Consider the following 17,803-nt stretch of genomic DNA (forward strand, 5'->3'; position numbering starts at 1 on the left):
AGGAACTATGATTTATACAATTTAATCAATCACATTCTACCTCAGGGCAGCTCTCACAATTATTAAACCATTATGTAAATAAATTATAAGGTCAGGACAAGGCATATATAATGGTTCTTTAGGAGATGTTCACCTTCATTTCTTCACTCATATTTGCTTGTTCTTCTATCCCTACTTTCATTTTCCATGTTAAAACTAAGGGTCAACGTGTCATAAAGGAAAAAAACTAAAATGTCATAAAATGAACATTTCGAATATAAAAACCAAAAAATGTTTGATTTCATTTTACAAATATTACTTCTATACATACTATATAGATGCTATAGGGGTTTTTAAAAATGACTATCTTTTATCTTCTAGTCTCTGTACTTGAGATCATGCCATATGATTGCAAAAGGGAGGCAGAAGAATTAAGACAAGGAAAAAATGATGATTTAACAAGGAAAACAATTTAAGTTTGCTAAAGAAGACAGAAACCAAGCCTGGGAAGAAGCACATGCAGCCGACATCTGGAAAAGTTGCTTAGAGGAAATCACTTTTGAAATGTCCCTAAAGGCTGGTCAGAACTTCAATGAATTCTCATATTGAAAGCACTGAATGCACAGGGAAGGAAAAATGGAGGAATGGGAAACAAACATTGAAGTTTTGATCAGTGTCATCAAAATTAACAACTCCCTTTATCAGAGAGAATTAATGGGCAAACAGGATTGGTGAGGTCTGATACATTTATCAATCAGATCTTCTATGTATCACTCCATTCTGATGAAAGATAAGACATGTCATTGAAAAAATATTCTGAATTACTAATGAACCCAGTGCTAAGAAATTACTTATAATATGTTAGTTGTATAAATAATAAAGAAGAGTGCATAAAACCTGCTATTAAAAATGATAACCATAAATTCAACTGAAGGCAAATAGCTTATTTTGTTTAGACCTATAACTTGCTTACTTAACAAGGAATATTCCCTAAACAGTGAAACATTCAAAATGTACCTTCTATTAAGATATTTTACTGAAAATTCTTTTGTAAAGTTAAAGAAAAAAAGACAGTTTTTCTATCTTCCTTTACCTGATGGGCATTCCCCATGATTCTGTATATAAGTGAAAGAAATGGACCTATAGTCAAGCTTGCCTAGATCTTTGCTGAAACAAGTTTCATAAATCTTTCCTTAACCCATTTTGTCCTATCATCCCAGATGTGAAATACCTATAAAAACTTAAATTGAGCAACAAATACACCACTTGTGAAAACTTTGAAAAAATTACTGTTTTTAGAGGTCTACTTTTTGAGAAAAGCAATAGGTAAGTGATTAAAACATCTGAAAAATACATATATATTTGAAAAAGTACATATATATGAAAGGATATGTAACCTCTATATTATGATTCCTAATCTATTTTAATTCACCTTGGTTGGTTTTGTTGAAATGTTCACAGAAACTGAAATTGAAAAGCTAAACCTTAGTAGGTTAATTAAATGAACCATAAAGACTACAATTCATTTCTGAAGAAAAACAGTAAAATAAGCAAACAAGAGAATCAGCCAGACACAAAATAATTAAAATTAAATCCATGCATGTTAATACAGTAAACAAATCCTAAGAGTTTGAAAACTGTATCAGTATCCATAAATTTCATGTTCTGTTCCTTCAGAGAAAGGAGCTAATGTTCACAATGTATGTAGTAAAATAAAATATGCATAATGAATAAATAAATATATGTGTGTGTGTGTGTGTGTGTGCGCGCGCGCGCCCCATACAGTATCAAAGGACTATTCACAATGGCTAAAAAGACATAAAAACCAAAGTAAATAAATAATTTACTATTGCTATAACTGAAAGTACCAAACACTGAGTATAAATATACATTCAGTACATAGTGGCTAGTTGCCCTCTATAATCCATCCTTTGGTATTGGAAGCTGAATTTCTGACTTCCAAAATAAATATTATACTTCTTAAATGAAAGAAAAATGTAAAGTTCAAAACTATTAGCCTTCTTTATCCTTTCTGTCTTTCTACTAACAGAACTGTACAAATAACGGCAATCTCTTGAGCATCCATCTTGAAGCTTATAAATTGAGGATTGTCATGGGGAAAAAAAAAAAACAGAGGAAACCTAAGTCTGGAATATTCTGAACCTGCAAATCAGTCTGGTCCATTTAATGACTAATTCACTGAGAAAGAAAAAACATTTTTATCTTGGTTAAACCACAGCTATTTTGAATTTTTGGTTACCGGCAGCTCAAGGCTCAACCTCACAGGCTACCAAATACAGGAGACAGCATAGTACTGTTAAAGTATCATTAACAGTCTGGATGTAAACAGCAACACGATAACTTAATAGCCAGGTTTAGGCAAGGAAATAAGGTTGGGTTAATTAATTAATTTCTGTAGGATGAAAGAAAAAGAAAACTAAGAAATATTCACTGATTATTTAATGCTTCTTATTCAAATTCTTTTATGATTCACTGATTATTTAATGCTTCTTATTCAAATTCTTTTATTATTGTAAAGCTTTATATTCTTAATATTCAGACACATCTTTTCCTAACTTTCCTAATTTTTTGTTGTTGTTCTTGTTGTGAAACATTATCCCTTTCATTTTTAACCCTTAAAATACACACTGTTAATCTATTATAACTTCTCTGATTAATTCATTTTAAGGTACAGCCAAATCAACTCTAATAATATTCTCATTTCTAATTAGTCCTGATCATTTCAGTTACCCTTAATTAGCAAAATGCCTCTAATACGCCAGGCATGGTGGCACACACCTGTAATCCCAACAGTCTGGGAGGCTGAGGCAAGAGGATCACAAGTTCAAACCCAGCCTCAGCAACTTAGCGAGACCCTGTCTCAAATTTTTAAAAAAGAGCTGGGGATGTGGCTCAATGGTCAAATGTCCCTGGATTCAATCCCTGGTACCAAAAAGTTAAAATTAAAACAAATTGGGGGACTCAGTGGTAGAGTGCTTGACTACCATGTGCGAGGCCTGGGTTCAATCCTCAATACCACATAAAAATAAATAAATAAATAAAGGTATTGTGTTCAACTACAACCAAAAAATAAATACAAAAATTTAAATGTCTGGGCTGGGGATGTGGCTCAAGCAGTAGCACCCTCGCCTGGCATGCACAGGGCACTGGGTTCGCTCTGCAACACCACATAAAAATAAAATAAAGATATTGTGTCCACCTAAAACTAAAAAAATAAATAAATACTTTTTAAAAATTTAAATGTCTATAATATTAGTAATGTGACAGCTGTCATCTCTATTTAATTCCTAATTTTAAAGAGAATGTATCTATTGCTCCTTAATTATTATAAACCTGACTGCTATAAGGAAGCATAAATAACTTATTTAACATAGTATGAAACTTCCCTTTTAGTTTCATTTTTAAATGCTTTTATTATAAACTGTTTTTTTCAATTCCCTATTTTTTGCTGTTAAAATAAATGACCTTAATAATAGTAGCAAACATTAATTGAGCACTTTAAATATCAGACACCATACTAAAGATTCTGTATATATACATTCACTCATTCAATAGGTCCACACAATTTGAGTTGATAGTCTTATTTTATAAAAGACAGACAGACAGACACGGAGAGGCTAAGTAATTTGCCAAAAATTACTGTTTTGAGGTAAAAGAGCCCCATTTGGCTACAGAATCTACTCTCTTAATCACTACTCTATGTTGCCTCCCTGTATCTATATTTTACTACTGTTTATTCCCTAAGTGACTATTATAGTAATCCAGTCAAAGAGTAAAACCTGGGGCACAGTAATGCACAAATGCATTCTACTAACATGTATAACTAATTAAAACAAACTAAAATTTTTTTTAAATTGCAATTAATAGAATTTATTATTAAAACAAGATTTTTAACGAAATTATCAACTTTTCCTAATTTTGTAAAGGCTCACACACATGTGTGTATACACACACATTGTTTTATGTGATAAAGATTACAAAATTTAAATTTAAAGCTTTATTTGGGGGCTGGGGATGTGGCTCAAGTGGTAACGCGCTGGCCTGGCATGCGCAAGGCACTGGGTTGGATCCTCAGCACGACGTAAAAATAAATAAAGATATGTGTCCACCTAAAACAAAACAAAAAAATTTAAAAAAAAAAAAAAAACTTTATTTGGTCAACTGACAAATTTGGTAGAGTGAGTCCATGAACATGAATACTCAAATACCAATTTTGACAAAATTCCTAACAGATTGACAAAAGGTATTTCTTTTCTTATCATTACTATTCATTTCATTTCTTAATTACTACTAAAAATCATTTGTCACAGAGAAAGGAGATATTTGAAAAATCATCTACTCCAAGTGTCAAATATGTACTTTTATCAAGTTTCCTTTCACTATTTTGGAGATTATGTATTCTGTTTCCACTCTTTGGGGAATTTTGTTAAAACTGTAACTTATACATTGAACTTAAATTAGTATCAAGTTAACTAATAGCTCTACTCTCCTCCAAAATAATTCAAGGATGTCGAAATGAACGAATTCTAATCCCACTCTCCCATCTTCCACTTCATTGTTGATGATAATTTTAGATCCAATTTATTTTTAAATCTCCCCCATGCTTTCTTCATTATTTATACTGAATGTATAGATTTAATAAAATGTAATATTAATTTCTTTTTAACACATTATCTCCACTTATTAGTTTTTAGCTGTGTTTCCTTCTTCTAGCATTTTTCAGCTTCGTTTTGTTTTGTTTTCTGTTCCTTTATTCTTACTCATGATTAACAGTTTAGCAGGAAATTCATCTCTACACTATTTTAAAGATGGCGCTCCCTGAAGGGCACAGTGGCGCTTGCCTGTAATCCCAGAGGCTCGGGAGGCTGACAGGAGGATGGTGAGTTCAAAGCCAGCCTCAGCAACATCAAGGTGCTAAGCAATTCAGTGAGACTCTAAATAAAATACAAAATACGGCTGAGGATGTGGCTCAGAAGTCGAGTGGCCCTGAGTTCAATCCCTGGTACCAAAAAAAAAAATTTAAAAATAAAGATGCCACTCCCATGAATTCTTAAATTATACCTGAATACTTACTTCCTCTTCTCCTTCATCTTCTCCTTCGTCATCATCATCATCTTCTCCTTCTTCATAAAGCGGTGGGGGTAAAGGCCCAAGGATATCTTCCTCCATAAGATTAACTGGTTCTCCTACCATTTTAGGAGGTAAAGGAGGACCAATTAACTCATCAGAAGAAGAATCAGAAGTGTCTTCACTTTCACTGCTACTGGTATCCCTAAAAATTAAGAAAAAAAGAAATGATTTGCCTCTGCTACTATAAAAACTCTACCTCTAAATATACCATATTGTCCAGAAAATCCTGCCTTTTTTATTTTTTTAAAGAATATTTTTAATTGTCGATGGACATAATACCTTTATTTTACTTTTTATTTTTTATGTGGTGCTGAGGATCAAACCCAGGGTCTCACACATGCTAAGTGAGCATTCTACCACTGAGTCACAACCCCAGCCCCCTGCCTCTTCTTTTAACACTTGAGTTTTTCAATTGGTAATTCAAACATTAAATATAGAAATGTTACAATTTGGATCTAGAATGTCACACAAAGGCTTATGTTGAAGAATTGAAGGTCCCCAATGCAGTAACGTTCAGAGAGGAAGCTTTGGGGAAGTAAATGGATCATGAGGGTTCTGATCTCATCAATAGGTGAATTCACTTATGGATTGATAGATGAATGGGCTATCAGAAGGTGGGGCCCAGTTGGAGGAAGTAGTTGACAGGGGCATGCCTTTGAAGAGTATATCTTGTCCCTGGCCCCTTCCCCACTCTCTTTGCTTCTTGGCCATATGAGTTGAGCGATTTGCTCTGCCATTTCCCTCCCCCATGATTTTCTGTCTCATCATAGGCTCAGAAACAGTGGAGCTAGCTGACCATGAACTAAATCCATGAGGGCCAAAATAATCTTTCCTGCATTTAAGTTGTTTATGTCAGGTATTCTGTCACTGTAATGAAAATCTAACTAGCACAAACTCAAATATTATTTTTATCTTAAGAAAGTAAAAAAAAAATTCCTAATTATCTTTCCCAAACTTAAGTCAAAGATAACAAGTCACAGCAATTATACATTAGAGGCTCATTAAATCATTGTTACTCATAAAGAGAACAACAGAGAAAAACTATAAAATAATAGAACCATAAGAGTGAAAACCTTTGAGATAACCAATGACTCTATTAACTGTATCTGAATTGAATCACTGCCACAGGAGCAAATAAAGCCATTCGTGTAAGAGAGTTAATATAACTCCTAAAGTGTTCCAATACAAATCCTAAACAACAAATTATTTCTGAGTAGTAATCCAAGTTTGCCAAACTGCCAACATTTTAAGTTAAAACTAGCAATCTTGGATTCTAAAACACATCTTCACTAAGGCATATACAGATTCCCATTTATACATTTTTCCCCAGTACTGAGAATTGAACCCAGAGCTTCACATGCCAGGCAAGCCCTTTCCACTTCTGTTATTTTTGTGAGGCAGGGTTTCACTAAATTGCCAAAGCTGCTCTCAAATTTGCAATCCACCTGCCTCAGCCTCCTGAGTTGCTTACAGATATGCACCACCTCGTTCATCCAGCCATTTTCTTTCTTTTTTTTTTTTTTTGAGAGAGAGAGAGAGAGAGAATTTTTTTACTATTTATTTTTTAGTTTTCAGCAGACACAACATCTTTGTTTGTATGTGGTGCTGAGGATCGAACCTGGGCCGCACGCATGCCAGGCGAGCGCGCTACCACTTCAGCCACATCCCCAGCCCCAGCCATTTTCTTTTAATCTAAAATATTTTGAGACACTTATGACCATATTTAAGGTCTCTAATCAAACATCTCTAGGCATTTTGAGAGCCACCAATATCCACCATACCTCCATCCCATCTCCAGAGAGATGAGAATTCAGCACTACTCATAGTATCAATTAATCTTTTTTAATCTTTCAAATGTTTTGAAAGATTAAAAGCATCAGAACCTTCTAATAAAGTATCTCAGGTATGTTAGCTCCATGAAAGAAGAAATTATGTTCTGCTCACTGCTCTTTCTTGCATCTAAGAGATGCTTGACATATAGAAGTTTACTCAACAATTACTGATGGGAAAAATGGGATTTTTCTTTTTATTTTCATCTAGACTCAACACAGGACGGAATACATTCTCACAAACACATCATCCTTACACAAACAGCTATAAAACCTCCTTAAAGATTTGAGCTGGCCAGCTCACCATATCCAGCCCCATAGGCTTTCTTTCTTAATTGAACAGTTTAAGCTTGATTCACCATGAGAGTCTTTGCACTGCAGTTCTCTTTTCCAGGTCACTCTTTCCATAGTTTGTTATATGGCTTCTTTGCCACCATTCAGGCTTCCTCAACTATCACCACCTCAAACAGGCCTCAGAACACAACTTCTCTAAATTTTCACACATCCCCAAGGCACTATTTATTACCTTAATTACCTTACATTTCTAATCTTCATTACATGTATGCTAAATTATCTTATTTGTTTGGTTATTTAGTTGTTTATAGTCTGTTGTCCACTCCCTAAAATATCCCACCCCAATATGAGCTCCATTAGAACAGAGTTCTTACCTGACTCACTGCTATATCCCCAGTGCCTAAAACAGTGTCTACTCCACAGACGATGCTTAATAAACTACTGAATGATTCAACAAATATATATTAAGTTATTTACTCTCATCAAATTATCTTCCTTGTGATTAAAGGACAACTTCCAGCTATATGCATTTAGAAGCCACAGAACTTCTTAATGCAAATTTATTCAAAGCCTCTAGAGCTCTGAACTAAAATGTTGATCCTTAGTACCCATGCTAAGTTAACTAATTCAAAAATAAGCATTAAACTGAGAACTAAAGTTATCTATGCTGATTTCATGGCTAATTATCCAGCCTTAATACCCACACAAAATCTGGATAAAATGCATTAGGTTTTATGTAGCTTCTAACTCCATTTCTGGTGTTTTGCTTCTAATGTACCCAAACAAAACAAAGTCCATGAAATTATTTCCAAAAATGTCTTTGATAGAAAACAGAATATATTCCATATTTAAAAATATGCCTTGATTTAATGTGGTACCAAAACATAAACTAGAGCATGAGAAATAGCATATATTGGATGAGAAAATAGAGAAGCATCAAATCCTCTTTCACAGAAGACTCTTTTTCTTTTTTCTTTTTTTTCTTTTGGCGGGGGATGGGTACCGAGGATTGAACTCAGGGGCACTCAACCACTGAGCCACAATCCCAGCCCTATTTTTAGAGACAGGGTCTCACTGAGTTGCTTAGTGCCTTGCCATTCCTGAGGCTGGCTTTGAACTCTTGATCCTTCTGCCTCAGCCTCCCAAACCACTGGATTACAGGAGTGCCCTCGGCTCTCAGAAGGAGGTTTTTAAGTAAGCATTAAATAATGTCTATGGTTATACAATTTCAATTTAGGAACTAAATTCATAAACAAAATTGTTTTTCCTACTAACTTCTTAAGAGGAAATACAAATGCCTAACATTTTCTAAATAACTCAGTGAGACCCTGTCTCTAAATAAAGTACGAAATAGGCCTGGGGATATGGCTCAGTGGTTAAGTGCTCATGAGTTCAATCTCTAGTACCTCCCCCCCCCCCCCCCCCCCCGCACCCCGCAAAAAAAGGCTGGGATATTTCTCAGTGATAAATTGTCCCTTGGTTCAATCCCCAGTACCAAAAAATTAAAAGGGAGACTTGGACTTCTAGTCCCATTCTGCTTCCCAATAGACACAAACTCTAGCAACCACCAAGATATAGACTTAAGGTTCTGCTCAAGAGTCTAGACTGAGGTACTAAAGATCTACACCAAAGAACAGGTGAGCAAAAAAATGAAATTATATAGCATGAGTTTTTGTATTTATACTTTTATCCAAGAATAGAAGTAAATCAATTCCATGGTAGATTTTGCCCAGCATATTATATTTAAACAATTAAAAGTTTATGGAACCAATTTGACAATTAATAATATATGTAGGACAGGGGATATAGCTCAGTGATAAAAGGCTTACATAAAATGCCAAGGCCGTGGGTTTGATTCTCAACCATAAAAATAACAATAATAGTAATCTAAACATTAGGGTTTTTTTTATTATTCCACCCAGATTTAGTATCTATCTATGTTCATACTCTTTAAAGTTCTTAATAATTAGTTTAGTATTAAGTGTCACTTTAAAGTAATTTTTAAAATGCATAGATTTAAACATATCATATGGAATACTTTTTAAAAATCCCATTGAGCTGGATGAAGTGACAAAAGCCTATAATCCCAGCAACTCTGGAAGATAAGGGAGGAGAATCACAAGTTCAAGGCCAGCCTCAGCAACTTAGTAAGGCCCTAAGAAACTTAGTGAGACCCTGTCTCAAAATAAAAAATATAAAGAGCTAGGGATGTAGCTCAGTGGCAAAGTGTCTCTGGGTTCAATCTCAAGCACCAAATAAATAAATAAATAAATAAATAAATAAATAAATAAAATCCCACTGATTTCAATAGGACATAGGACTTTTTCATGGCCTAGGAACAGATAATTGCCTCTTATGTTTTTTTTTTTTGAGTGGGGGGGCGGTATCAAGGATTGAACTCAGGGGTACTCGACTTCTGAGCCATATCCCCATTGTATTTTATTTAGAGACAAGTCACACTGAGATGCGCTTTTGCTGAGGCTGGCTTTGAACTCACAATCCACCTGACTCAGCCTCCTATATAAGCTTTTAATATCAGGATCTTTGTCTAAATTGTGTTATGAAAACTTAGAAAAATAATAGTTTAATAGAAGCCTTCTGAGAGAATCAGGCACCTGGATAATGATTTTGAGCAATCTCTGGCCATATTTGAGCCTGATGGTGTGGGTTCAATATCTTCACTTTGTCTTCTTAATTCTTTCTCTCTGTTCATTTCTTCTTCTTTTTCTCTTGCTTCTGAAAAGATTATTTTAAGAAATTCCAACAGTTAGACTTCAAAACTTAAAATGTGATTTAGAGTATTACCAACAATAGTAAATTAGCCATGGCACAGCCACGATGGAGAACAGTGATAGTTCCTTAAAAAATTAAACACAGAATTACCACGTGATCCAGCAATTTACTTCTAGAAAAAAATATATTCAGAAAAATTGAAAGCATAATTTTACAAAGACGTTTGTACATCCACGTTCATAGCACCATTACTCACAACAGCTAAAATGTGGAAGGAACCAAAGTGTCCATCTACAGAAGAAAGGATAAGCAAAATGTGGTATATCCATACAATGGAATATTATTCAAGCCATGAAAAGGAAATTCAAGGATGCAATGCTGAGTGAAACAAATCAAACAAAAAAGAAAGATAGATACTGTATGATACCATTACAAATACTATATGATGCATGAGGTAATACAGAGTAGCTAAAATCAGAGACAAAGGACTTGGGGGGAGGAGGAACGAGAAGTTATTATTTAATAGGTATAAAGTTTTAGTTTTATGTGATGAACAGAATCAACAGAGATGAATGGTGGTGATAGTTGCACAAAACTAAAAACTTAAAAATTGTTACGATGATGATCAATTTTATCTTCTATTTTACCTCAATAAAGTTAAAAAGAAAAGTTACTAACTAAATGATCAATAGGAAAAAATTGAACAAAATCACTGCATGACAACATAAAATACAACCAATAAAAACAGATGGAAAATGTAGAAATGTAAAAAATATTAACAGAGTTGCAGTGCAAATTAGCATGTGAATAGTCTATGAACCATGAAGGCACAATATAAAATGATAAAAGAAGGTGATATGTAAAGACTCCAGAGGTGAGATTTTAGGTAATTTACTTGTTACATTTTAAACCAGAAACTGTGCTTTTTTCATTTCTGAATTTCCTACACTGGATTTTTAGTCAAGACTACCTACCAAAATTCTAGAAAATTTTCCCCTTTATTATAGATTTCTAGAGTTGTTTATTTTAAAAAGGAAAAAAAATTATTCACAAAATTTAGTTTGTTTCCTCTGGTAATCTCACTTTGCAACTGGAGAGGGCACTTAGGTAGGAAAAAATTATATGGCACACACTTCTAATCTCAGGTACTCAAGAGGCTTGGGCAAAAGGATCACTAGTTGAAGGTCATCCTCAGCAATTTAACAAAATCCTATTTCAAGTTAGAACCAAAAAAAAGGTCTGGGATGTAGCTTGGTGGTAGAGTGTTCCTGGATTCAATCCCCAGTACTGAAAAGAAAAAGAATTATATAGTTTGATTCTAAGTTGCTACCTCTCTTAATAACCTGAGATAATCTTTAACATTTTTTCCTTTGTTTAATAACAAAATACAATATTGTACATCCAGTTAAGCAATAGCAAAGGACATTTATTAACTGCAATGTTGTATTCTTTAGTGTCTTGTTGTTAAGAAGAGAAACAAAGAGATAACCAGCAAATATCAACAAGGAACTAGTCTTTCAAGTAGAATCTGGAAGATAAAATCTCTCAGGGAAGAGGCAAGACAAACTATAATTCTAGCTCATGTTGATTTTCTCTGCTATCCACTGAACTGAGATGGGTAAAAAGAGTCAATAATTCTGTATTCTTCTATGGATGAAGCTGAATTAAAAAAAAAAAATAGAAGCATAGAATTTAGAATTTAGATTGAGCCAGTTTGGCTCCTACTCTCTTTCTGCTTTCAGTCATCCCTCCAACAATTACACGTAGAGGGGACATTCGTACTCTCAGCTTATCCCATAGGATAAGCTTGGGGCCAATTCTGTCCTTAATAAGGAAGATAACTACGCAGAAATTTCATTTGCTAAATTACTAGCCTCATTATCTTTTCCTCGCTAAGAAAATAATTTTCTCCAGATGGGAGGCATCATTATGCTTCAGGCAAAGCTGGGCCCCTCCCTATAGCTACTACTTTTGGGTAACAATTTGTCTTAAAAAAAAAAAAAAAAAGGCGAGGTGGGGGGTGGGGGAAGGAGGGCCGTGGCTGGGATTGTGGCTCAGAGGTAGAACACTCACTCACCTAGCATGTGCAAGGCACTGGGTTCAATCCTCAACACCACATAAAAATAAAAGTATTGTGTCAAACTACAACTTAAACAAAAGATTAAAAAAAATAAAAGCATCCCATATGTATACAACTTTAAGTTAACAGCAAACTATCCAAAACAACTGTCCCTTCTAGACGGATTCACAGAAACTGCAGATTCCGATAAATGTAATTCAGCACCTGAAAATTTCACTACAGTAACTACTTAGTAGGAAGAAATAAGTTAAGATAAAATGTAAAGGAAATAAGATTACTAGAAATATAAGTTAAAACAAATGTTTTCTAATTGTGATATTCTCTTTACCCACAGTACTTAAACCTTGCTGAAATGATTCATTTGGCTTCTTTTTTTATATATATGTTTTTTTTAGTTGTTGATGTACCTTTAGTTTTTATATATTTATTTATGTGTGGTACTGAGGATTGTACCCATTGCCTCACATATGCTAGGCAAGCGTTCTGTTTTGCCACTGAGCCACAACCACAACCCCACTTTTGTTAATTTTTAACAACTCACTTGTTGCTGGGGATGTGGCTCAAGCGGTAGCGCGCTCACCTGGTATGCGTGCGGCCTGGGTTCCATCCTTAGCACCACATACAAACAAAGATGTTGTACCCGCCTAAAATTAAAAAATAAACATTAAAAAATTCTCTCTCACTCTCTATTTAAAAAAAAAAAACTCACTGGCTTACCAATTTCATAAAAATTTAATTTAAAATCTGTTTAATGGCAAAATACTAACGAATAAGAAAATAGATGAGACTGTTTCAATTACATTAACCACATTTCTCCATTAAATATTTAGGGAAAATGGGCTGGGGCTGTAGCTCAGTGACAGACTGCTTGCCTAGCACGTGTGAGGCACTAAGTTCGATCCTCAGTACCACATAAAAATAAAGATATTATGCCCATCTACAACTAAATATATATATATGTATATATATACATATATATTTATATATTTTATATATATAAAATAAAGGTATTATGTTCATCTATAACTTCAAAAAATAAATGAAAAAAAATATTTAGGTATGTGGGGCTGGGGTTGTGGCTGAGTGGTAGAGCACTTGCCTCACATGTGTGCATGTGTGAGGCACTGGGTTCAATTCTCAATAGCACATATAAATAAAATGAATAAAATAAAGTTTCCATCAACAACTAAAAGAAATTTTTTAAAAACTTAGGGATGTAACTACTACAGATAAAGCTGTTAGGCACAGTACATATGAAAACAAAGAACAAAGTTGTAGCTTTAGACATTAACAATATGTAAATAAATTTATAATTTATAGTTTTATAAAAATACAAGTGAGGAACAACTATGATACCCAAGAGATATTAAAACAATTCCAAGGAAAAGTAAAACATAACATAGGTTCATAAGATGAGGAAGAATTTAGCTGGAGAGAAAAAAAAATGTTTCAGGGGAAAATAAAATTCTTCCTAAAGCTTGTCTAATTTCTGAAATTTCTGCAACAATGATCTCTTTTCAGGTTCATTAAGTCATCCACTGACATTAGATTCAAATCCTACCTTAAAATAGTTTTTTCCATCAAGTAACAGAAAAAAATTCATAATTCACCCAAAGCATAATCACACCAAAATTAAATATCTGAATAAAAGAAAATTTTTCTTCCCCATTTATTTCCTCATGATTTTTTAAGGGGTCTATGTCTTTCATATCTTATAGCTTTCAGGAACATACAGGACATATTAAAACAATTTGTATAACTTCCATACATTTCTTAACACACATTTTATTAAGATTTTATAGTAATTCATTCTTTCTACTAGGGCATTTAGAACCAAAACAGTTCACATCCACATACAAAGACAATTACACTTACTATTAAGAGTGTTAAGGTCTTATTGCCCCATGTGTGAACCAATGCCCAGGTAAAGACCCCAATACTAATCATGAAATTAATAATGCCTATATTTAAATGTGCTAATTTTAAAGTCAAATTGTATGTCAATCCAATTGTCTGGATGTAATTTAATTGCCAAATTGGGCAAACACAAAAATAATGTCTTCCAATGAATAACTTCCCAGACAGTGAAGATTACTACCATATTCCAATAAATTATCCCAAATCACATTTTCCATTTACATACTACAGCTAAGCAGATCTTACAAACAGACATCAATGTAGATTCAGGTGTTAAAATCAGGAGTAGAAACAGCAGTCCAAGTCCAAGAACATAATACTAAATCAAGAGAGTTTAATACATTTAACTTGTTATAAATATTAAGAACAGTCTTGAGACAATTTTTCAGAAATGTAAAAATCTAATGATTCCCTGAAATTCCTCTTAGGTGGAGTACATACATGTTTTATGAAGAAAAATTATAGGATTTAAAAATAAAAATATACTTGACTATTTACAAGATAATATGCCCAACATATTAATCCCTTCCAAGAACCCCCAAGATAGATCTTATCATATCCACCTAACAGCGAATTTAAGGATCAGATGTTTGACAACCCATCCAGCTTTATTCATCTAGTAGATTATGGGGCTGAACTTCGAACCTAAATTCTCCAGCTCCATATGCCAAGCTTTTTCCAGTGGATTGTGCCAATCTAAAATATTTTCCAGATAGTCAGGATTTTTTTAAAGTGTAGTATTACAATTCTAAATCAAATTCAATTTCCTCAAATATATACTAAGAACCTATTTTGCTGGGGACTACAAAACTTATATTGCTAAATAAGATATATCTCCCTGTTCAAAGCTTTTTTTTTTTTTAAGTTGTAGATGGACACAATACCCTTATTTTGTTTATTTATTTTTAATGTAGTACTAAGGATTGAACCCAGTGCCTCACACATGCTAGGCAAGCGCTCTACCACTGAGCCACAATCCCAGCCCTGTTCAAAGCATTTTGTATGACATACATAAAGAACTAAATACAATATACCAAAATTTTGACAGTATAAGCATTCATAAAAATGTTTATAAATGCTTGAAATGTTTGTAAATATATCTCAGAGAACATACCTTTGTATGATATTAAAATTGATTTTTTAGATGTGATAATAGCATGTGATATACAATATGAAATATATTTGATCTTTGTCCCCATATCCAACCACAGAGCTCCTAAAATCTTAAGAATTTCCTGAGTTGTCCGAACTGTCTTTTGTTATTTTTTTTAAAGAATTTTTTAATATTTATTTTTTTTAGTTTTCAGTGTACACAACATCTTTGTTTGTATGTGGTGCTGAGGATCGAACCTGGGCACACTACCGCTTGAGCCACATCCCCAGCCCTGTCTTTTGTTATTCATTAGGAGCCCCTTTAGATCACACCAGTTTAAGTTGAGGTAAATCACTGTAGGTCCCCTAGACAGTCTCAGGATAGAACTACTCTGGGGAAAAAAGGGGGTTGGCTAGAGATAAGTTCTATAAAACCTCTTGAAAACTATAGTTGAACTTCAAGGTTACTGAACATGTGGAAGAGCTTAGGGATTGGTGTACCCTGAATCTACCCAAACCCATACCTTGCCCACTACATCACTTCACCTGGCTGTTCATCTCTATACTTTAGAATATCCTTTATAAACCAGTAAATATTAAGTAAAGTGTTTCCCTAAGCTCTGAGAGATGTCCTAGAAAACTATCAAGTACAGCAGGTGGGGGTCATGAGAATGCCATTTTATAGTCAGTGGATCAGAGACACAGGTCACAATCTGGGACCAGCAATTAACATCTGAAGTGGTAGCAGTACTGTGGAGGTCTCCAGGTAAGTAGTTTCAGAAATGAATTGAGTTGCTAAAAACCCAGTTGGTGTTCATATAAGAACTGCTTGATGCCAGAGGAAAAACTCCCACACATTTGGTGTTAGACATGAAGTATGTGAGAAAAGGAAAAACAGTTTGGTTTTTCCTATCTTTTATAAAGTATTTTGGTTAAGGGCTGGGGTTGTGGCTCAGTGGTAGAGCACTTGCCTAACATGTGTGAGGCACTGGGTTTGATTTTCAGCACCGTGTATTAATAAATAAAAAATAAAGGTCCATTCATAACTACAAAAAAAATATTCTGGTTTTTTAAAAGGATCCTTATTGCTTTATGATACATGCTTAAATATTTATAGATAAAACAGTATGTCTAGGATTTGCCTCAAAGTAATTAGAGAAAGGAAGCAAATGGAACAGTAGCTTGCTTTATTTATTTATTTATTTATTTATTTATTCTTTTTGGACTGGGGATTAAACCCAGGGGTGCTTTATCACTAAGCTGTATCTCCAGACCTTTTTGATTTTTTTTTTTTTTTTTTTTTTTTGGAAACAGGGTCTCACTAAGTTGCTGATGGTCTCGTTGAGTCTTGCCTTGAATTTGTGATCCTCTTTCTTAGTCTCCCAAATCACTGAGTTTACAAGCCTGTGCCATCAAGCCCAACAATGAATTGTTAGAGTAGTTAAAATCTGAGTGATAGGTAAATGGTAGTTCACTACTGTATGTGTAATTTGAAATTTCACATAATGAAGATTAAAAACCAAATAGTGTATGTACATAGCTACCTTTTTAACACACAAACACACACACACACACACACACACACAATTTTCTTCCAAAAACCAGAAATATTTTGTTTCAAGCTCACAATCTAAATGTTAGATATTGCTACTAAACCATTTATCACTTTTAAACCATCAATGACAAGGATGATAACAATATTCATTTAAATTGAATTTTTTGAGGAGTCCTGTCTGTCTGATTGCTAGCCCCTTCTCTAGTGTAAGAATGAGCTGAATCAGATCCAAAGAAAGCAGAGGAGTCAGTCTTCTCCGAAAACTCTGAGGTGGTACCTAGAACTGCCAACCATCTGGTATCAAACCAGTCTGGAAATTAAGGCCTTCATTAAAAGTCTGATACAACTCATTAAAGCAGGGATTCAACAGCAGCAGCCACATTCACTGTATTCTCAATTTTCTATACTGTCTGGGTCAACAGTCAGTGGTGTAAACAGCTCTGAGAGCCACCTCTGGCCCAGCCTTCCAAATACTGGTTCCGCTGTAAGCAGGAAAGAAAAAAATGAAATGAGAGTCAGACAGAAATGGGAGGAGAGGTAATAAAGAAATTGCTATTCTGATTCCTATAAATTAATTGAGAATCCTTATTTGTTCACAGAACACACTTTAAAAGATTTTAGAATGCAGACCTTCTTATCCTATTTAGGTGCAGCTTTTACCATGTTTAAAAAGAAAAAAGAATTCAAGTTCTGCTTGTAAAAAAGAACCAGCACATATGGTCCTTAAACAACTTTGAAAATATTTTTCTGTCTTTTAACTGTCTTGTTAAGTACATATAGTATTTAAACCAATAAAAGGAAAAGGACAAATATCTGAACTTCTTACCCAGTGTCTTCCGACTTCTTTCCACAGCTGTTCTTCGAGTTTGCTCAAACATAGCTTCCAAGTCAAATGTGCGAGCTTTTTTTCCTAAAACAGGAGCAAATGACAGATTATGACTATCTTTTAATAAGCTGGCCAAACTTCAGGTATTTAATAATTACTGGCTGATCAATAACCACTTAGGCTGTCTACTTTCTATCAAGACTCCAAAATAAGAAGAAAAAAAAATCAAGGAAAAAGGAATTTAGATTACAGAGAATTTTTTTTAATTTAACATTTTACTTTATTTTATTTATTAAATGTGGTGTGCTGAGAATCAAACCCAGTGCCTCACCAGTGCTAGGCAAGTG

The 17,803-nt window shown here is 34.0% G+C and overlaps 1 protein-coding gene across 2 annotated transcripts in view; it reads right to left on the reverse strand.

Moving 5' to 3' along the window:
- The window catches only part of Wdr70 (WD repeat domain 70), a 300,524-nt gene that overhangs the window by 278,837 nt on the left and 3,884 nt on the right, over positions 1–17,803 (reverse strand). The window contains exons 3-5 of one of the 2 annotated variants that reach the window (XM_026401787.2): positions 17,457–17,540; positions 9,869–9,989; positions 5,074–5,272 (exon numbers count right to left, since the gene is read on the reverse strand). In XM_026401787.2, the coding sequence (XP_026257572.1) occupies positions 5,074–5,272; positions 9,869–9,989; positions 17,457–17,540 (404 nt within the window). Of the gene's footprint in view, positions 1–5,073; positions 5,273–9,868; positions 9,990–16,350; positions 17,113–17,456; positions 17,541–17,803 lie in introns of those variants that run through there. The other variant, XM_026401788.2, reaches the window with a different exon arrangement.

This window comes from Urocitellus parryii, chromosome 1, assembly GCF_045843805.1.
Source record: "Urocitellus parryii isolate mUroPar1 chromosome 1, mUroPar1.hap1, whole genome shotgun sequence".
NCBI lineage: Eukaryota > Metazoa > Chordata > Mammalia > Rodentia > Sciuridae > Urocitellus > Urocitellus parryii.